This window comes from Neltuma alba, unplaced genomic scaffold (assembly GCF_004799145.2).
Source record: "Neltuma alba isolate B1F8T4 unplaced genomic scaffold, ASM479914v2 tig00010560_pilon, whole genome shotgun sequence".
In the NCBI taxonomy this organism is placed as follows: domain Eukaryota; kingdom Viridiplantae; phylum Streptophyta; class Magnoliopsida; order Fabales; family Fabaceae; genus Neltuma; species Neltuma alba.
This window is the reverse complement of record NW_021635427.1, coordinates 525,147-548,772: the sequence shown is the minus strand read 5'-3', so window position 1 is coordinate 548,772 and position 23,626 is coordinate 525,147. Positions and strand designations below refer to the sequence as shown.

At 33.0% G+C, this 23,626-nt stretch overlaps 1 protein-coding gene across 1 annotated transcript; it reads left to right on the top strand.

Annotated features, from left to right (window-relative positions):
* The first annotated feature begins 21,673 nt into the window (after nucleotides 1-21,673).
* LOC114757071 (uncharacterized) lies at nucleotides 21,674-22,693 on the top strand. Its single transcript, XM_028946065.1, has one exon. The coding sequence runs from the start codon at nucleotides 21,674-21,676 to the stop codon at nucleotides 22,691-22,693; it is 1,020 nt and encodes a 339-aa protein (XP_028801898.1).
* Nucleotides 22,694-23,626: the final 933 nt, after the last annotated feature.

The following is a 23,626-nucleotide window of genomic DNA, read 5'->3' as shown; positions in this document are numbered from 1 at the left end:
CATACATAAATATTTTATTTATTTGTAAATTAATACCTTTTTATTTAAATATTACTCTTTTCATGATGTTCAGCATCAAACTACTTTCACAACCAATTTAATAACCATTTGGATTTTAGGTGACTTGTATAAAATTAACTTCAATCATTCAAAATATTAAACAAAAATTGATGACCAACTGAGCCATTTACAGTTCATGGTCGGCTCCTCACTCAGTTTATTGTTCTAAGTACAGTATCAGCTTATGAACAGTGTCGACTCACTTGTGTGGCTGCGTGCGATTTTTGATTCATTATACGGGTTACTTAAAGTCCCACGTGCGCATGTTAGTTAATGGTCAACATTTCATTTAGTTACTTGATAAGGGGTTGTATATAAGTTGTTGTCTTGAGAACCAATTTATCCAAGTATAACTAAATTTCCTGACAGGATTCATTAGAGCTGGTATTCAGTTTCATTCTCCTATTCTATCTTTTGCGGTATGTATTTTCCTTTTCATTCAATCGCCTGTTGTTTCATTGGTTTTATTTACATTTATTATTAGCTTATGGTAATTATGGCAATTGGTCAGTTGTTATACAGGTAGGTAGATGAATTGGTAAAAATTTATTTTTGAAGAGCCTTTTCAGTCCCCTTGTTATATTCATTCTCAAGTACTCAGTTCCTCTTCTTTGTTGTTTCGTGTGTTGTTTTGCTTGCTTTCTGAGTCTGTCATTGCCTGCATTTGATAGTAGCGATAGGTGAACAATATGAGATGCTTGAAGCTATATCTCCTCCAGTTGATGTCTGGAGAGTGATAATCAGGGTAGATAGAGTTTTCATGAGAACTGATTTTGACGTCTACGATCGTGATTGTGGATACCCGAAGAAATTGCTTTCTCTTGATATGATCATTTTCGATGAAGAAGTAAGTCTGTATTCTATTTTTGTTTATTGTCATTTATTTTTTTCGTGTAGTGTTTTCACCATATTATATTAGTGCCGGATAACTATCCCTGTTTTATGTTTATGCACTCAATTCTCTGGTCTTTTCTGCCATGTTTTTTGTTTCATTTAAACATTTATATTAACAACACACGAAATCGCATTCAGGGCACCAATATGTTGTTGCGTCTAGACGGAGATGAACTCATTGATCGGTTCTGCAATGTATTGAAGCCAGGAAAGTTTATTTTGTGCAAAATTTCTTGGTGATTATGGGCGGTGAAGGAATCAACCCAAGGTATCATATTGTCCCAATGGCAAACACATTCATTGAGCAGCGTTCTTACTGGCTGCCACGACACAACTTCAAATTTACCACTGTTCGAGCCATAGAGCTTGATTGGTCTCCTGGAGTTAAAGTTAGAGGTTTAGCTGAGCTTACTTGCACACCTAATAATATATAAATATTTTTTTTTACATTATTTATTTGATGGTATGAATGATACAAGTAAATTTTTTGTTTTGCATTTTGCAGACATTTGCAGTCTGTTGGTTAGTGTGGAGGAGTTGCAAATTACTAGCTATAGGGGAGCACACACTTATGTGTTTAGCTTTACCTTACATGATTTAAAGTTGAGTGTTGTTATATATGCTTATTTAATTTTTGTTATATGCATCAGACTTTAGAAATATGGTCTTTGTGTGAATTAATCAAATTTGTATAATGTTGTATACAGTAATGGAAGGATTACATGTGATATTTATGGTGATCCTGCTAATAAAGCTTGGAAGGACTTTGAGGCTGTAAAGGGGATGAGTAAGTTGGTCTGTGTTGTCCAGTATGCCCTTGTCAAGAGGGTTCAAGGTAAAGGGTTATTTTAGGAGCTTTAATGTAGTCGAAATTTGTCTCACCACAACTTGATTAATTTTCGTAATCTATTATTTATAGGACTGTCCTCCCTTACTAACTACACAAATGTGACAAGAGTATTTTGGAATCCCACTTTCTATGAGGTTCAACATATGAGGAGGGAGCTGTTGAAGGATGTTAGGAGGAATTGATATGTTTAACTATTGAAGGATGCTGGGAGGAATTGATATGTTTATGTTCTGCAGAGTTTAGTTCGAATATGTGATTATTAGGTTTTGTGTTTGGATGTAATATCAGTTTGTCTAAGCTGTTTAGTATTTTGTTGAAGCTCTTTTGTTGAAGGTTATATTATGTTGTTGCTTACTAAGGGTCTATGCATATTAACGGTGTAAATATAATCAAGTTGTGTGTGTGTTGTTACCCTGTCTTTAGTTAGGTGTTTATTTTGACAAATCCACCATGTATAATATGAGAATGTAATATGAAAAAATTCAGCTAATGAGAAAGTTTGTCCATGGCTTGCACTATAAATGTTGGTAGTAGATATTTAATTAATGTAATTATGAAACATTTCAATCCTGAATCATGAATAATGAATAACAGCCACGATGTATTTGATAACCAAGGTAAAGTAATATTGAGCGTTGCTTAGGTGAAGAGACTTAGTCTAATCTGAGAAGTAAACAAAGTTATTGATGTTTTAGGGAACAATTTTACTAGACAGAAGTCGTTGCTTTTTTTTTTTTTTTAAAGAATTGATGGGATGTTGATATAGTTACAGAGATGAAGTTGTGAATGGTTTATTATATTCTATTAGTTGTTGGGTGGTTTGTTCATCCATTTTTTCCAAAAAGTATGTGTCAGATTTATGCTTAAATGTAATTCAAGTTTTAGATATTAGGATACGAGTGAGTTTTTATATGAATTGAACCAGTCTTGTTTATGAATATAATTTAGTATATTTTTTACCCTATGTTCCATCAAGAGTTTTTGGGAAGCAAAAGTAGTCTGATAGAAATCTGGTTATATTTTTTAGTGGTTAGATGTGGAATTGTTTAAGGTACATGTGTGTGCAGGTAAAGTTGTCTTTGTGATCATCTTTTTTTGTAAAGTTATTTTTTTTGCAGAAATAGCATTCAATGTTCCTTGTCAATTGGGAAAACAAACCGTGGTATACTTTATTAAGATCCTGCTATGGGTGTTATGTTAGTCAGACCATAAAAAGCACACGTATTATTTTATGTAAATTTAATATTAGTATACTTACTACACGTAAGAGTGTCTGTGCTGGAAAAGCTGACATATGCATAAGTATAAGAAAATAGTAAGTGCCATGACACCCATGGCATTGTCTTATCATACACATGTGGCGTGGTACAAATAGAAGGTACTAAAAATGGTTTTCAACAAGTAATTCTGACAGGTTTTATGTCAACTGAACTAGTCTTTTATATGAATATGATTTAATATATTTTTTGTTTAATCGCCATGTTCCATCAAGAGTTTTTGGGAACCAAAAGTGGTCTGATAGAATTATGACTTGATTTTTTAGTGGTTCGATGTAATACTGTTTAAGGAACATGTGTGTGCAGGTGAAGTTGTTGGTGTGATCAGCTTTATTTGTAAGGTCAATTTTTAGCAATAGCAGCACTCAATGTTCCTTGTCAATTGGGCAAAAAAACTGTAGTATATTTTATGAAGATCCTGTCATGGGTGTGTTATTATTGTGAGATCGTAAGAAGCACACATGCGTTATTTTGTGTAAATTTAATATTAGAAGACTTTTCATATCTACCATAAGAGTGCGTATGCTGGAAAAACTGACATATGCATTAGTACACATAAGTGTGTATGCGCTGGAAAAATTGTCATATGCATGAGTGTAAGAAAATAGGAAGTGCCATGGCACCTAACGTTTTGTCTTATCACATGCATGTGTTGTGAGAGAAATTGAAGTTACTGAATATGTTTTTTCGCAATACTTTTTGATGGGTGAGATTCCACTGAAGACTGCAAAGATGTGAAAATTGGACGAGGCATGTATGTTGTGAATAATTTGGTAGTTTTTTCTTAAAATTTGTAAAAAAAATTATTTAACATTCATAAATTGAAAAAATAGACATAATCTACTGGTTTGAAGTAGAAAATAGTGTTTTGCATCATAATCATTGTTGCAAAGAACATGTTTTAACTGTATAATGATGATGTGCCTTTAACTACAAAATAAAATTATTAATGGAATTTAAAACCAATAACTAAAAAAAATACCGCATTGAAAATATAAAATTTGAATTAAGTTAAGCTTTTGTTTTAGTTTATAGGGTAAAGTTCATACAAGTTTGGTTAGATAAATTGTATCACAACTAACAGAACTATAGCTAACTTTAGCAACACGCTAACTTAGTTGACTGCGATGAAATTGCTGTGAATTAATTTGTTTAACATAGTTATGGTTTACAATCGATGAAAAAATAATGGTGAGGGATGGTGTTCATTATTGAAGTATACGGACATATATGCATGTGTTCAGTTAGTATATGATTGTATTTTTTGTTCAGTTTACATGATTTAGTTGAAGTTCAAACTAAATATTATATATATATATTTTACCTTAGTAGCTTATTCTTAGATTTATGAGTGATTGCCACACGATTGCACTGGTTGAAGACAGTGAATTGAGTGCAAGATTTCCTGGCTTTCTTGGTTGCTCTGGCAATGATAAAATGTGTGAGGGGTGATCTTGTCATGCATGGTCAATGTAATTATTTTAGTTGCACAGCGCAATCAGTGTGCTGCTCTATCATATCATGTAAAGCTAAAATAAGGAGTGAGAATTAAGTTTTTAAATTTAATACAATTATAATGACTATTATTATGTCACTTAGATTTCATTCAAGTCTACGTATTATAAATAACTGGCAAGGAGTTTGTCAATTCAACTTGCCAATTAACCCAACTTGCTCTTAGCTATCTAAGCTTCTTCTTTCAAGTATCTCTAATAGTTTCATCATTATGGCAAGTGGTTTATTAATATCTGGAACTCCAACTGAGATTATGTTCCTTCGTGATCATCCTCTTATAATGACAACTCAGATTATTAATCAAAGTGTGGTATGATGGAGCTAAATGTTGTTAGTTTTTCATATATATATGTGTGTGTGCGCGCTATAGCCATGTCATTGATGATTGCAGCTTATTTATTAATTTTTATGCAGGATGAATATTTTCTACTTAGGTGTGTTATTGTGAAGGTGGAGACAAAATTTGGTTGGAAGTATCTTGGGTGTGCTAGGTGTAGTAGAAAACTTGTATATATAAGTGGAAAGCTAATTTGTGTCAATCATCCATGCAAGAGGAAGCCTTCAGTATTTGAACCTAAGTAATTGTGTTTACAGGCTATATAATATGTTTTTCTAATGTCAGGGACTTTTACTCCTTACACGTTCTCATGTTTTTACAGGTTTAAAGTGCAGTACATGGTGCATGATGGAGCAGGCAGGGCATCTGTTGTGTTTTTTGATAAATTGATTTATAGGTTTATAGGGAAAACTGCATCACAGTTGCAATAAAACATTGAAAGAGTAATGAGATAATACTTAATAATTTTTAGTAGTTAATGGTCTATTGTTGACTTTTAAAGTAAAATTTATTCTTTAATAGCAGGAAGGTGTTGGATATAGTTTCCCATCTGATCTTGATGCATTGATTGGCAAAACATTGCTGCTGAAGGTGAAAGTCACTCCACACAATATGGATTTTCCTCAATGTGGTATAACTGTGTATGATTATACTGAGGTGGATATGAAGTTAGATTATATACATGAGGTACAGACATGAATAGATCATTGTTGTTGATTATCTACATAAATGAGTAATTGTTTTTTAAATTTTCTATAGGTTAATTGTGTGCTCTGTTATGAATGCTTTTATTTCACTTAATTTTATAAATATTTTTTTTCCAAGGATGGCGAGGCAGCTGAGGATGCGATAGATGATATCGGTGGAGGTAGTGTTACAAATAAGAATCCTGTTGTTGTCTCTGATTCTAAGGTGGTGAAGAATACTTCTACTAATACTATGATTGTTTATGATGTCGTTCCTACTGCAACACACAAATTCAAGAAGTATCATAGGAAGAGAGGTGCTGCTGTCAAGACGAAGTATCTCCATGAAGTTATTGCCTCTATAGTGAAAAGTGATTGCATGCCAATAGACGAGGTCAATCATCGGATTGTCTAAGAAGATTGATTTGTTTATTGTGTGTGTTCCTTTAATATGTCCAAGGATTATGTGTGCATTTAGGAGCAGATTCTATCTAAAGAAGTGTAATTTGTTAGCACTATGGATTATTTTGGAGTGGACTAGGAATGATCCTCAGCAGTGTTCTCTTATGTAATGTTGCCGTTTGTATTGCAGTATTTAGGATCTAAATATTTTGATTTTAGTGGAAAGTTTGCTAGCTAAACTTTGTACTGTAGCTGTGTCTTCCTTATTACTGGAATGTACTAAAAAATATTAGTAATATAATTGGTTCACTAAGTTTCGTTGAGGAGTTAATGATTATTCTATTATTGAAACTTATACAATCATTTCAGAAATAGAGTTCAGTTTATAGATGCAGCTGAAATACATTAGTAATAATAATTCCATTAAAGCAGCATAGGTAATATATATAGGTAATATCGCATATATCAAAAACTTTATGCAAATTGCTCATTATTGTTTGAGGTGTTATGGTTTGAAAAACTAAATGGAACAAATGCTTTGTAATAATAATTCCATTAAAGCAGCATAAGTAATATATATATATATAGGTAATATCACATATATCAAAAACTTTATTCAGAATGCTCATTAGTGTTTAACGTTTTATTGTTGGAGATGGCTAGCAGTTTTAATCCCTTGGATATTCTTTTATGCATTGTCTTGGGGATCTAAATGATAAGCTTGCAGGTGAAAATCTGAATGAAAATGATTTCATAAAATGAGCATGAGTTGTCATTCTTCAACTAGATAATTATGACCAACCAATTGACATTTAGATCTCAAGTGCCGCCATCTAAGATTTCTAATTGATGACCTCCAAGGGCATGAGTGGATTAAAACTGCTCTTGCTCATATGGGGACTGATGCACTTTTGAAGATGCATTTGGTAACATATGTGCCATTTGAAATTTTTCAATGCTGTCGATTCAGTATTTATGTGTAACACCCCCCACAAATAAGTTACATGATTCCTGTTGAGATAATCGTATCAGCTTAAATGGTCGTATGTTATAAAGTAATATAATCATTGTTAGGACCATGAAGTCGTAACTTATTTATTTAGAATAGTTAATTGAAAATTATGGCTAACTTGCAATGGTTCCAATCATAAATTATAATCCACATAAGTTAATCAATGATGTTATTTAAACTGTGGACGTCATAAGTCGAATGACAAGAATTTTTTATGGCCTAAGTAACTGTAGTGTTTTAAATTTGTAGTATCAGTTGTTTCAGCCAAGAAGTCCAGTTCCTTAGTGAGTAATGATTTATTATGTGTAATCATATCATTTAATGAGTACAAGTTTCAAATGTCAGAAGAGTGATGAGATTGAAATGATTTGGTTGATGTATAAAACTGCTACCTAGATTTATGTGATATAGTATAGTTAGGTGTTATCTAAATCTTTGCTAAACTTGCATTCAAGGAAATATTATGCGTGTGAAGATGTAAAATAATATACGGAGGCATGGTGCTTATTATGGTCATCAGTTTAAGTTATGTGTGTTTGACCAATTAAGCTTTTTCAGAACATGTCAGATTGAATTGTAAAAGATTGTGTAAGGTGAGGTTTAGTTAGCTTTTTACTGATCTATGTAAAAAATATAAATGAATATGATATCATGCGTGTGAACATGTGTAAGACTGTGTACATTGAGTCTAACAAATATCTTACTATCAGAGAGTTGTTGTTTGTGTAGGCATAGTGATTATGTTCCTGAAGAGAGGCTACTGCATGGTCTTCTGGTAAGTAACAGAGTTGACTTTAAATTATAATAATCTGTAAAGATCAGTTGAAAACGTAATCTATATGACTGCCGCATGGTTTTTTGGTATCTTTTCTGCCATATTATGAGTCATATTTTGATGGTTTGTCTTGATGAGACATGAGCCTAAGTAGTACACACTCACAAAAGATAGGCCATGCTTGAAGACAAAAGAAGTAATTGAGTGCCATAGTTCTATAATTTTTTTTTTCAAATCTTGTGTAGTATAAATAGATCTGAGCGGTTGATTAATTCACACTGCTAGTTACATAGTTTCATCTGAGCTTCACAATAGAGATTCAGTCATTGTGTCTAAGCTGTGATTTCAATGGCTCCTTCAAAGATTTCAATGATAAGAGATATTAATGACTCAACAGACCGTTAGAAGATTATTGCTCGTGTGATTAGGCGATGGAATGTCTATTGCAAGGAAGCTCCTAATGAAGTGTTCTACATCTCAATGTTGCTTATTGATGAGGAGGTATGTTTGGACGATTCGGATTCTTTTACTATACTGATAACTTATACTTAACATACATGAAGATCTATTGTGTGCTTATGTTAATGAATATTTATAGTTATACTGCTGTCTTATTTTAAACAGGGGACAAGGATCCAAGCATCTGTAATGAACAAGAATGTGTTCAGGTTTTATGAGGATAAACCTGTAGAGTTAAGGGTCTATTTCATAGCAAACTTTTATGTTGCTGAGAACATCAAAGAGTACCGAGCTTCTAACCACCCATACAAGATCACTTTTGGTGGTCAGACCTATTTTCAAGAAAAGGAAGCTCATATCCCTAAATATTCTTACAACTTCTTCCCTATTTCTGAAATATTGGAAGTAACTAATAAATTACCTTATTGGTAAGGATGACTTTGTTGCTGTCTATACTATTGTATGTATTTAAGTGGTTGATCATGCATGTATTTGTTTAGAGATTAATTATTTTTTTCAGATGTAATCGGATTTGTGACCTCTATTGGTCCGCTTGAAGAATGTTCTGTCAACCCTGAGAACAAGAACAGGATTCGATTGACTTTGTCTGATAATTTGTATGTATAATTTACAGTTATTCAGTCATTGATATGTTTTTATTTATCAGATAAATAATTCTGAGTAAACTGCTGCTTATTTAATATTTTTGTATGGTTATAGGGAGAATACTGTATCATGTGTCTTGTATGATGAGTGTGCTATAAGTGTCTGTATGACAGACTTCAGCAAATTAGAGGCCCCAGTTGTGATCCTGATTCAGCTTGGACGAATTGGTTTTGATGAGAAGGGTGATGCATTAAAATTCAACATGTTTTATAGATGTTTATTAGATATGACATAAATGTACATTATTTTTGCAGGTAAGCCTGAGGTTAGTAGTGCATTCTATGCTACTAAAGTTTTCTTTAACATAATTATCCTGAAGTTAACCAGTTTATTGAGAGGTATATGTTTTGACTACACGGGTTAGTAAACAGTCTTATATGTTGATTTTATCTGATATTGAATGTTCGCTACAGTGCCATAAGTTTTCCCTTGCCAACTATTAGCACCATGTCTGCTACTATCCCATCCTAACAAGGGAATCCTGCTGAGAGTTGTTTGCTGTATGATCACCCTCTTATAAAGATTTCTGACATACCAAAATGCAAGTTGGTGGGTGTCAATCTCCTGATATGCAATATTAATTGGGTTTTTTTTCATTGTATTTGAGAGGTTTAATTTTAAGTTTCATAATTGCAGGATGAGTACTTTGTTATCAAATGCAAGGTGGTCAAACTAGACACTAGGCATGGATGGAACTATCAAGGCTGTGTTAGGTGTGGGAGTAAGCCAAGATATGAGGGATTAAAGATGATTTGCACAAGCAAAATGTGTAAAAATAAATCAGTTTCATTCAAGCCAAAGTAATACTTTACCTTTATTTGTGATATTTGTTATTAACAAATGGCTAGGTTGTGGAGTAAACTTTTGTTATGGCTTAATGGTTTGTAGGCTAAAGGTGCATTATGCGGTTGTGGATGATTCAGGCAGGTGTACTGTGGTATTCTTTGACAAATTAGCTCTCCAATTCATAGGAAAATCTGCTTCTGAGCTTCAGAAGCTTCTTAATGAGGTAATCACATATGAGATACAGTATATATCTGTTGAGCTAAGATTGTTTATAACACTTTTTTCCATTTATTAAACCAGAATGAGCGCTCATATGATTTCCCTGATGACCTGGACAATTTGGTTGGAAAGACCTTGATATTGAAAATGAAACTGAACCAATACAATCTGGATTTCCCTCACTCAAGCATTTCAGTTTCAACTTTTACTGAGGCTGCTGACCTAATGGAAGAATTTGATAGGGTGAGTTCTTGTGTTATTCTCAATATCTGTAATAGTGAAAGCTATGTCGGTTAAGATTTTAGGTGTAAGATAATATTTCTTACATGTTTTTAAAAATTATGTAAGGCTGTTGGCATTGCTGCAGAAGCTCCAAATCAGGTGATGATTTTTTGAATTGATATCTTAATTTTCAGTTTCATAATTTTATGAAGTTTTGCTCATTGTTATTTTTGTTTTGAAGGTGGGTGAGGTAGTTGAATCGGAGCCAGATGAGGTAACCACAAGGAATAATGTAATGTTTATGATAGTTGATTATAAAGACTAAAAGCTAAGTTACTCTTTTCAATTATTCTATGTAGCTTGCTGAATATCTTATTGTGGGAGAAGATGTTGCTGATGGAAGTGTTGTTCATGGGTATGTAACCGTCATATCTGAGGATAACGATAAGGAAGTTGAAGTGGATGTGGTGCCTATGTCTCAACAAGTACCTAATGCAGAAGTTACTAAGACCATGACATATAAAGGGAAGCGAAAGATAGGAGGCAAAAGGGGGGGCACGTCCAAGATGAAGTATATGCAGGATCTCAATGCCTCTCCTGTCAGAGGAGGTTGGATTCCCTCAAAGAATGTGAAGCAGGAGATGTGACACCTTTGTTCTCTTTGTCTTAACTGTGTTACTATTATAAGAGTCTTGTGATGTTATGTGTAGTACGTGTTTTGTATTAGAAGCTTATGTTTGGAGCATGTGTCCACAGTGGCCATTGTTGTAATAATGTTATAGCTTATGCGTGTGTTATAGTATCTGTAGTGCCTTAGTGGTCCTCTTAAGTATAGGAGTTATTTTGCGTCAATGGTAATTTACCATAGGAATCATTGCCATTTGACAGAAGAATCTAATATTATATATGTACTGTGGTGCTATTATTAATGAATGGAAGTTTATGTTATGTTAAAGTTAGGACAAGTATTATTGATTATTTGTTGTCGTTAGAAAAGAGGGACAAGACAACTTTGATACAGTCGGTGAGTATGTGCATGCACGAATCTTTAAGACTCAATCATCTATATAAGTCTACTAAATAAACATAATTATGACAATACTAGAGCAAGAATTGTTAGTTGCTTCATATTAGTTGAAGATAGCTTCTTAAAAAATCAAATCTTACGGATTTTTTCAAAGCTTAGTGTTGGAGACATTTTATAATTTCTTGATTAGATATGACTTTAGAAAAATATGAATATTATTAAACTTGTCACTGGATTTTATATATACAATAAACCGATTTGCCGTCACTATTGCTTCTTGAAAGTCATCAAAATCTTGTGGTCCATTCTAATTGAGATTGACGTAGGGAATTAAAACTTAAACTTTCAAAAAGCTTGATAATATTGGTGATATAAACAAATATTGCTGGAAGGTGGTAATTTCTAAATGACTGTTTTCATCAAAATCTAAAAATCATATAGATTCGTGTAGTTATTAAACATTGTTGTACATATGCAATATTATTATCATATGTCAGATGAAGTATGGGCCAATACGTTTTTAGATAAATATATATATTCTCAGGTGCATCAAATAGTAATAATTGTCAAATTGTATGTTCACATAAAAGATTAACATGATTGACTTTCAGTTTGAAGGAAGAAAAAGAGTTGGCCTCTCAGTACATTATGAACAGTTAATTTACCTTTTATACACGTTTGCTGTGAGTTATGTGTGTTTTTTTTTTTTAGTATGAAGAGAGAAAGTCTCTGATGTGACACTGTATGAAGGGTATGGCATATATGAGGTTGTTGGGAGAATATGATTTACTTATTTGCCTTTAGATTTTCTGATAGATATTGTTTTTGAAATATATTATGGGATGCATAAATAATTGATTGATAGGCTGGTAAGCATACTTGCTAACTTTCGTAGCTTTCATAAGTCATTTCATTAGTATGTTTTTGCCTAAGACATAGGAAATATAAAGCGCCAAGATACAGAGAAGAGGATAATAGATTTTGGTATTATCTGCTTAGGTAACTTTAAGGCTTACATTCAAACTTCTGTTCTTGAATGAGTATGAATCTCTCTTAATCATTAGGAACAGGTTTACGTGGCTTGACTAACAGCAAAGATGTTGAGCTCACAAAATTCAGTAGATGCCTCTTGTTAAACTCCAAGTATGTTGAGTAGTGTATTCTCTTTTCAGTTTATATATGTCAGTATGTAACGATATCACTTATTATTAAGTTATAATGATTTGTTTATGCGTTTATAGGTGGTCAAAAAGTCTCTCGTCCTGGCACAATTGGCAGTTTGGAAGGATATGAAAATATTGTTACTGAGAATCATGATTCTGCAGTGAATTCTCAGGCAAAATTATTAGCGTCTGACAATAGATCTCCACCCTGTAAACGTAGAGGAAGAGCTATTGCTTTGGGAGATATCACCAACTTGTCCTTTAATCTAAATTCTACGTATGAGGATGACATGATATCTGGTAAACTTAAAAGATGTTTCCATAATTAATTTCACTAATAAGCTTTGTTCTGAAGATTTATGATCGCATTATTAATATGGGTGCTATAGGTGGAATTATCTCAGAACAGAGTAGCTCAAAGAGGAGGAATAGAAATGAATGTTCATCTCTGTATTATGAAGATCTATGCCAGATGAATGCTGTAATATTCAAGTTTGTAGCTCATGGTCTGAGTTCACAATCCGGTGCTATTAGTTATGAAAGCTCAGACAGAACAGGGCCATATGAACAATCAGTACTTTGTTCAAAAGTTACTCCAGGTTTATTTAGTATGGATACTAAATAATGAATACATAACTATATGATTGCAGTTTTTTAGTCTGCACTGTGCAAATAAGAATATTATTAGATTTTGGATATTAGTATTGTATCATTTGTTGAGTAATCAATTTTTTCTAATACTCATGAAATTTTGTCACTACTTTTAAAGGTTCCTCTAGAAGAAGTAGTAGAGGCTTATTTTTTTCTTCACAAGAATCGATGCAGAGCTTCACTGAAAAAGAGTCTTCTAATGAACATATCAATATGTTCAATGTAACCAACAGCATGCATCCATCTACAATAACAGGTGCCAATGTATATGTATTCATTGTGAGACACAAACAATTTGCTATACAAAGTGATATCTGTTTTTGTTATTTTTCTATTCTGATTGTTTCTGTGATTTATTCTTCCTTATACTATATGATTAGAATTTGACCATTATTTAGTTGAGCATAAAACACGATTTTATAAATGTGAACCATCTTGAATCTTAGCAGCACCTAATTTATGTTTATTGGGATTAATGTATTTGATGGTTTAGCATACAAGAGCTGAAGTATGAGACTTCAATATATTTTGTATAGGTCACTAGGCTTAAAAGTTAGTTGTTTAGATGGAATATTACAATGAAAGATCTTGAAACATGCTGTGTGAAATGAACCGTGTTTGTTTTTATTTCAACTTCTTGGCACTTTAACCTGAACCTCCATGTTATTAATGGGCTTATATGATGTGACTTTAGATTATACGAGGCTTTAAGTTTGAGGCCTTACAATAGGTGTATGGATTATTGGGCTTAAAATTATATCTACACAATACAGGTGGTGTTGGGGGTTTAAATGAACAATATAATTCATATTATGTTTATTAGAAAACCATAATGCATGGGCTTGCAAGAGGTTGAAGTGGATGTGGTGCATGGTCTTGCAAGAGGCGATGGTCGTTATATTTCTTGAAAGAAGTATATGTATCTTGTATTTGGCTTCTTTTTTTTTGGTATTAGACTAAGACATGGTATTTCAAATAAAATTGGATTATTGCCCATGTCCTTATGTAATTTGAGCTAAATATTATATAATAGTTTACATATAATATAGAGATATTTTTGTTTTTAGATTGCTGTGCTTATAATTAATTTCACTTAGTGATTATTGGACATTAGAGGTACAAATGAGCACAGAATCTTTTATGAGTCTAGTATGAAAACGTATAGTTTGTGATATGAACAGGCAATTGCTAGCTTGAAGTTTAAAATATGGTTAGTTTTGTAATTTAAAAATAAATTATTACATCTTGATTTTTATTTTACTTTATGTGAAGTAGATGAAGTGGATGAAATAACACCGATATTAAATTACTATTGTTGTTATTACGACTGTTCATCACTTGTAATATTAGTGTATTATAAACTTTTATTTATTTGGTTATACATTACTTCTTGTAGATGTCCAGTACAAGAATACACAATTTTTGTTTGCCACAGATCTTAGTTATGATGGTAAAGATAGTGGCAATGATTTTGACATCTTTGAAGGTAAATGTTGTAATAACACACACCTCCACGGTATTTTTTTTATTGTTATTACAAATTTCTTGATTATTGATTGTTTAGAAGATTTAGTTAATGGTGAGACATCAACTTCTATTGACAATGGTGGAGTGGAGGCACCCGAGTTTTCAGAGCAGTCTTTATTAGTTGGTAAGAGTAATTTTTTACAATTTGATTACTGTTATGTACCTTACCTACAAAAATCTGTGTTAACTAATTATTTTAATTTGATAGACTACATTGATGAGGGAGATCCTACTTATAAGTGTGAATCATGCGGAGCTATGATGTGGTTCAATGAGAAAGTTGAGAATAACTTGTCTGAGACATTTCCTAAATTTTCGATGTGTTGCTTGAAGGGGAAAGTTCAACTTCCTATTATGACTCCACCTCCCTTGGAATTGCACAATTTATTCTTTGATAAAAGATCAGCTGCATCAAAGAACTTCCATACAAATATTAGGTCTTATAACAATATGTTCTCATTTACATCAATAGGTGGAAAGGTTGATCATTCAAAGAATTGTGGTGGTGGGCCATACACTTATGTGTTATCTGGAATGAACTATCACAAAATTGGTAGCTTATTACCGCCTCAAGGAGCCAAACCGGTCTATTCACGATTATATATTTATGACACAGATAATGAAATATCAAATCGGATCTCTGCTGTAAGGTAATTTATGAATTTTTTGGATGTTATTGTTTGAATATTGATCATCAAGAACCTTCTTTATCTGATCAACTATTGCAGGATCAATTGTAGATTCCTTCACATGCTTGCTGTCCACAAGACAAAATAAATAATGTCAAGCAATACCGTTTGGCATCATCAATGATAAATAGTAAGCAACATACTAAGCTGAAGTTACGTTTAATTAGTAATAGACTTCAAGATGGTCGCAATTATAATTTGCCTTGTGCATCTGAGGTTACAGCCCTTATAGTAGGTGATATTGATATGAACTTTAATAGAAGGGATGTGATAATTCATGAACTCTTTGGATCACCTCAACATATTAGTGAGTTGCATGCATCGTATCTCCTACTCCAATACCCTATTTTGTTCCCTAAGGGGGAAGATGGCTATAGAGATGATGTCGCACATCGTGAAGAGACTCTTAGTGTGACTAAGAAGAAGAAGATGCTTAGCATGAGAGAATACTTTGCATACAGACTGATGTTTAGGGTGAATGAGATATCATCAATATTACATGTAGGAAAATTGTTTCAACAGTTCATAGTTGATGGCTATACAATGATTGAATCTCAACGGTTGTTATGGGTTAGAATGCACCAGCAAGAATTAAGGGCTGACTTATACCAAGGTCTAACAGATGCTTTAATGAGTGGTGAAAGAAATGGGGCGTTCATTGGCAAGTGTGTTATATTGCCTTCTTCATTTACAGGGGGTGCACGGTACATGCTCGGAAATTATCAGGATGCTATGGGACTTTGCAGATATTTTGGATATCCAAGTATATTTCTAACATTCACATGTAACCCAGCTTGGCCTGAAATTGCAAGATATTGTGAAGGTGATTCGTTGTTGTCATCAAATAGGCTAGATATACTTTCTAGGGTGTTCCATATGAAACTTAAAGCATTGATGTCAATGATTAAGAAGAAAAAAATATTTGGCAAAGTTTGTGCAGGTATGAAATATTTGCTGAGCTTTTGTTTTATAATTTCACAAGTGATAATCTTTTAGAAGATATTTTTCTATCTGTGATCTTTTGTTACTTGAATGTTTTACATATGTTTATACTGTAGAGTTTCAAAAAAGAGGGCTACCACATGCAGATATTCTGTTATTCCTTGATAAACAAGATCAACTTAAAGATGCAAATAGTGTGGATAAAGTCATATCCGCAGAGATTCCTGATAGGCAGGTGAATCATACTCTATATGAGTTGGTGAAGAGGTTCATGATACATGGTCCATGTGGTCGTTTGAATACAAAGTCACCATGTATGAAAGATAATAAATGTAGCAAGTATTATCCAAAGAAGTTTGTTGATCATACGACAATTGATGATGATGGGTATCCTACATATAGAAGACGAGATGATGGACAGACTGTAGAAATAAAAGGTATATCATTAGATAATCGATTTGTTGTGCCCTACAACCCTATATTGCTTTGTAAGTTTCAAGCTCATATCAATATTGAGAAGTGTAATCAGTCTTCTGCAATTAAGTACTTATTTAAGTATATCAGTAAGGGTAATGATAGGGTGGTTGCTTCTATTTATGATACTAGTCATGATGGGAATGGAGATAGATCAGCTGATGAGGTCTGTCAATATTACAACTTTAGATACATATCTGCATGTGAAGTAGCGTGGCGAATTTTTGCATTTGACATCCATCATAGATATCCTGCTGTTGAGAGGTTAAGTTTTCATCGTCCCAATCAACAATATGTGGTATACTCTAATGACGATGATCTTGCTGAGTTGGTCAATAAGTCTAGAGTTTGTGAGTCAATGTTTCTTGCATGGATGCAAGAGAATGTTAAGGATACATTTGCTAGAACATTAACGTACTCAGAATTTCCTCAGCATTATGTTTATCAAAGAACTAAGCGAGCATGGAAACGTAGAGAGAAAGGATTTTCAATTGGGAGGATAACTTACACTCCACCTTCATCTGGTGAACTGTATTATCTTCAGATTCTTTTAACAAAGGTTAAAGGCCGTATGTCTTATGAAGATATAAGGACAGTCAATGGAATTGTTTACCCAACTTGCAGATCAGCATGTTATACTCTTAGGTTGCTAGATGATGATAATGAATACATAAGCGACATCAAAGAAGCATCATTGTGGGCCTCTGGTGTATCATTAAGGAAAATGTTTGTTAGCACGCTTCTTTGTTCATCCTTAAGTCGGCCTGATTATGTTTGGGATGAGACTTCAAAACAGTTGTCAGAGGATATGTTATACATACCGCGTAGTGATCCTATGTCACCAAGTAAGTGATATTTATGTTTCATTCATTCAATTATTATATAAAGTCAAAATGACAAATTTTTATTAGTCTCTTGTATTTGATGAAATAGTAATTTAATAAATTAAACAATTTTTATAGGTGTGATCATATCTGATAGTGATAAAGTAGTAGCAGCAGCATTGAAAGAAATTGAAGTCTTGCTACAACAAAATGGGAAGAGTTTATTAGATTTCCCATCACTACCTTATCCCCCATCAAGTCTTACAATTGATGTTAGAAATCACTTGATTTTACAAGAATTAAATTATGATCGTGTTGCTCTACAAGGAGAGGCAGAAAGACTGACAGTTGCTTTGAATGAAGAACAGAGAAGCATCTTTAACACTGTTATGTCATCATTGAATGCTTCAGCAGGTGCTTATTTCTTTGTGTATGGTTACAAAGGCACAGGGAAGACGTTTTTGTGGAATGCATTAACATGCACACTTAGTGCTCAAGGTGATATTGTTCTAACAGTAGCCTCAAGTGGAATAGCTGCTACACTATTGCCTGCTGGGAGGACTGCTCACTCAAGATTTGCCATCCCAATACAACTAAATGAAGACTCTGTTTGCAACATAAAGCATAATTCTTCATTGGGCAATTTGATTAAATCAACTAAATTGATCATTTGGGATGAAGCTCCTATAGTTCAGTGTTTTTGTGTTGAGGCATTTGATCGATCGTTGAAGGATATTATGCATTCTGATGCTCCGTTTGGTGGTAAATGTGTTTTGATGGGAGGGGATTTTCGTCAAATACTCCCTATCATCCCTAAAGGTGCAAGAGCTGATATTATAAATGCATGTATTAGTTCATCCTACTTGTGGGATTATTGCACTATTTTCCAATTGACAAGGAACAGGCATCTTTGTTCATATTCATCTGATGAAGACTATTGCCGGTTACAAAGTTTTTCACAATGGCTTCTAGATATTGGTGATGGTAATCTAGGTATGCCACATGATGGAGTAGCAGAAATTGAGATTCCTTCAGATATTTTGATTAAGGATTATGAAAATCCAATTAGTGCTATTGTGTCTTCTACATATCCAAATCTTTTAAAAAACTTGGATGATAGTTCATACTTTAATGATAGGGCTATATTAGCACCAATTATTGAGGCTGCTAACCATGTTAATGAATACATGTGTTCTTTGCTTCCAGGGGAGCCTGTTGATTATTTTAGTTGTGACTCAGCTTGCAAATCATTCCAGGATGACGATAGGATTGAAGACCTATATACAACTGAGTTTTTGAATACAATTAACAGTTCTGGATTACCTATGCACAAGATGACCTTGAAGGTTGGGGTGCCAGTTATGTTGTTACGGAATATTGTTACGGAATATTAATCAAGCTTCAGGGTTATGTAATGGAACACGACTACGTGTCACTCATCTTGGTAAATCTATGATTGAAGCATTGACTTTGAATGGTTCCCATCCTAATCAAAAGGTTTTGATACATCGCATGGACATGAACCCCTTTGATAGTCGATTGCCATTTCGGATGAAGAGGAGACAGTTCCCCATTTCTCTGTCATTTGCAATGACTATAAACAAGAGTCAAGGACAATCGTTACACTTTGTCGGTTTATACTTACCTAAGCCAGTTTTGCACATGGTCAATTATATGTTGCCTTATCTAGAGTGAAATCTGTTACAGGACTGAAGATACTCTTGCATGATGTTGAGAACAAGAGGAAGAACACCACTACTAAAGTTGTGTTTAGGGAAGTTTTCAGAAATGTACAATCCCAAAATACATGCGTTGAAACATGATTAACTTAGGTAATCATTAATTTGATTTTGGTTAGTATTTGCAGCTCACATTGACTTTTGATGGTATTGTTGTTTATGTTGTCCATGCATCGCAAGAGGTAACTCGCTAGTTATAGTCTAAATCTAAATATCACTAAAAAAAATTGTTAGCGATTGCAAATGATTCATAGGTTTCTTTTTAAGTAAGTAGAGCCAGCCAACACTTTTTCCCCCAACAGAGCCGGCCGACTTTTTCTCTATATTGATTCCCTAAACAACTTGCATTATTCTACAAACAAACAGGCACTTACTTAGTGAATTAATTTAGTCAAATTTGGTCTTTTAATAATAACCAGTAAATATGTAGTCTTGAAGCACAAAAAATATATATATTTAGTCATTTAACTTAATATAGGGTTTTCATTTGGTCTTTTAGCTTTAAAAAACATATTATCTTAAAATTGTTAACAAAAAATTGATGATATTGAGATTTTAAATATTAATAAAATATTCTTAAATACTAACATATTAAGTTTAATTTTTAAAATAACTATAATTATCACAGAAAGTTATCATTCAAGCCAAACATTTTAAAGCTAAGAGACCAAAAATATATTTTTTAAAGTTAAGAAAATAAATTGTAATATTGTATAGAATTCAATGTATACTTTAATCTTTTAACAATTATTAATACTTTCACATATTGGCAAATGCTTAACAAACTAGAAGGGTGTTTGGAATACCTTATAAACATTTGAAAAAAATGCTTTCATGACAAGATAAAACTCTTCTCATATATTCATCTTGAATACCGTAAAACTCTGTTGTTTGCTGGAAACTAAATCTCATACTTGAAGGGAAAAAAGATGGGAGGGTTGAAATTTTCTTATTTAAAAGGGGTATGATCATTGCATATAATTTATATTTATTTATATATAAAATATATTTATGTAAAGTCAGACCAAATATAATTATCATAATCTCCATTACATATACATTATATTCCATCTCAAACCATTAGATTCCGTTAGTTTCATGAGCCATAAGAGGCAAAAATATTGTTGAATAAAAAAAGTGGGTTTTTATAGGTGAAATATTCTCATGTGTGTCTCTGATTTAAAAAAAAAAAGAAGTAAAAAGATCGAAGTACTACTAATAATGATAAGATAATCTTCGGTTAAAAAAAAAGTAATGATAATCAAAATATATTATATTTTGCATCTCTCAATTTTTATGAATTATGATCAATTAAACAAGATGAACTTGTATCCATAATTTACTAATAGCATGACTTGATGCAAATTTTGCATTTGACATTTAGTTAATATTTGATACTCTCCTTGGTCCTAAATATAAAGCTAGCAGAAAGATTTGTATTCGTTCTCAATATAATATCTCAATTGTTATGAATATAATATCTTTATGGATGTCTATGTATCTATCATTATCTCCCTTATCTCCCAATATCTTCAGTAACTCCCATTATCCCCATTATCTGCAATTATCTTTATATCTGTAGATTCTATCAAAGATGTAAAGCCGTGCCTATAAATAGAGGCCATGTACAATGTATTCAGTACCCTATTGAATAGAAAGAGAAATACTCTCTCTTATTGATATTCTTTCTTCTCTGTTCTCCTTCTTTATTTACAACACGTTATCAGCACGAGGGCTCTAACAAAGGTATAATATTTCGATCTTATTATTATACATTATGTTTCATGATTTATTGTCTATCCTCTATACTTTTCTATACTCTTCTACACTATGAGTATTTTTCTTTTCTCCATTCTTTTCCTAAATGGCTTGAAGCTATATGGTTTAAAGTTTTCTACTTTATGGCCAGAAGCCATAAAACTTTATTATTCTTTCTTATGGCCAGAAGCCATAAAATTTTGTTTTGCTTCTTATGGCCAGAAGCCATAAAACTTTATTATTCTTTCTTATGGCCAGAAGCCATAAAATTTTGTTTTGCTTCTTATGGCCAGAAGCCATAAAACTTTGTTTTCTACTTTATGGCCAGAAGCCATAAAACTTTATTATCTTTTCTTATGACCAAAAGCCATAAAACTTTATTATCCTTTCTTATGGCTAGAAACCATAAAACTTTGTTATTCTTTCTTATGGCCAGAAGTCATAAAAACTTTATTTTATACTTTATGGTCAGAAGCTATAAAACTTTGTTTTCTTCCTTATAGCCAGAAGCCATAATTTTAATTTTCTAACATATGGCTAGAAGCCATATAATTTTTAACTCATGACCAGAAGTCATTCAAATTTTCTCTTCATTTGTTTTCTTTTGGTAATTTATAATTTTTCTTTTCTTTTCTTTTCTTCTCATTAACGAAGAGCAATGTAATTTCCATACATGATAATTTTTTTTTAATATTATATTCTTTTGTGGTAGTGCCATCATGTCAAACCTTACAAAACTTGAGTTTGTGGCTCTTGACATTACTGGGAAGAATTACTTATCTTGGGTACTAGATGCGGAAATTCACCTAAATGCCAATGGTCTAGGAGACACAATTAAGGCAGAAAATAAGGCATCTAGTCAAGAAAAGGCTAAAGCTATGATCTTTTTACGCCATCATTTACATGAAGGACTAAAAATGGAATATTTGACCATTAAAGACCCACTCGTACTTTGGAACAATTTGAAAGAAAGGTATGACCACCAGAAAACTGTCATTCTCCCAAAAGCTCGTTATGAATGGATGCACTTGCGTCTACAAGATTTTAAATCTGTTAGTGAGTATAACTCTGCAATATTTAGAATCAGTTCTCAACTGAAATTATGTGGAGAAAAAGTCACTGATGAAGACATGTTGGAGAAAACATTCTCCACATTTCATGTATCCAATGTGCTCCTGCAGCAGCAATACCGTGAAAAAGGCTTCAAAAAGTATTCTGAACTTATTTCTTGCCTTCTTGTAGCTGAGCAAAATAATGAGCTTCTAATGAAAAATCATGAATCCCGTCCAACCGGCTCCACTCCATTCCCCAAAGCGAATGTAGTAGTAAATGGACCAACACGTGGTCGTGGACGAGGACATGGACGTGCACGAGGCCGTCGCATTGACCGTGGACGTGGTCGTGGTCATAATCGAGGTGGTTCAAATTCCTATTCAAAGAGGACAAAGAATGATGAGAATCGCAAGAGAAAAACTAGTGGAAGTAATAACCACTCTGAAGACTCGTGTTATCGTTGTGGTGGGAATGGTCATTGGTCACGTACTTGTCGTACACCGAAACATTTGGTTGACCTTTATCAAGAATCGCTTAAAAATAAAAGTAAAGGCAACGGCAAAATGCCAAGGGTAGAAACCAATTTTGTTGATGAAGAGGGCGATTTGATTATGGCAACATGGATGTCACTCATTTGGATATTGCTGATTTCTTTGCTGATCCTAATGGAAAGATTGATCACCTGATTGGTGATGGGAATGTTCAACAATAAATTGTTTTAGTGAAGTTAAATTTCTATGATTTTTTTTCCTTCTTTTTCATCTTCTTTTATAAAGTTTCTACTTTCAATGTTGTTATCTTTCCAAATTAATAAAATTACGAGTATTTTCCTTTTATTAATTTTGTTTCTTCCTCCCTCTCTTGACTATGTTCCTTGTAACGAAGAATGGCTCCTATTGACGTCAATCATGAAGATTTATGTCTTGTTGACAGTGCAACAACTCATACAATACTTAGAAATAAAAAGTATTTCTCTTCTTTGGTAATGCAAGAAGCCAACGTTCAGACTATATCTGGAAGTGCAAAACTGATTGAAGGCTCCGGAAAGCCAATATATTGTTACCTGGAGGAACAATATTATACATTGATAGTGCATTTTACTCAACTAAGTCTAAAAGAAATTTGTTGAGTTTTAAGGATATCCGCAAGAATGGATACCATATCGAAACAACAATTGAGGAAAATCAAGAATATCTTGCTATTACAAAGTCAACCTCAGGTAAAAAATGCACACTAGAAAGATTGCCTGCATTTTCTTCTGGCTTGTACTATACAATTATTAGTACAATTGAAGTACACATCATTATAAACCAGAAGTTTGTAAATGATAACAAATTTAATGTTTGGCATGACCGGTTAGGCCATCCCGGGACAATTATGATGCGAAAAATAATTGAGAATTCATGTGGACATTCATTGAAAAGTCAACAAATACCACAATCCAATGTTTTCTCATGTAATGCATGTTCCAAGGGAAAGTTAATTGTTCGGCCATCACCAGGAAAACTAAAAAGTGAGCCTCTCACTTTTCTAGAACGCATACAGGGAGATATTTGTGGACCGATACATCCAGCATGCGGACCATTTAGATATTTTATGGTTCTAATTGATGCATCAAC

Excerpts from the sequence above, each read along its gene's own strand:
- LOC114757071 (XM_028946065.1), top strand. The coding sequence starts at position 21,674 with ATGTCAAACCTTACAAAACTTGAGTTTGTGGCTCTTGACATTACTGGG.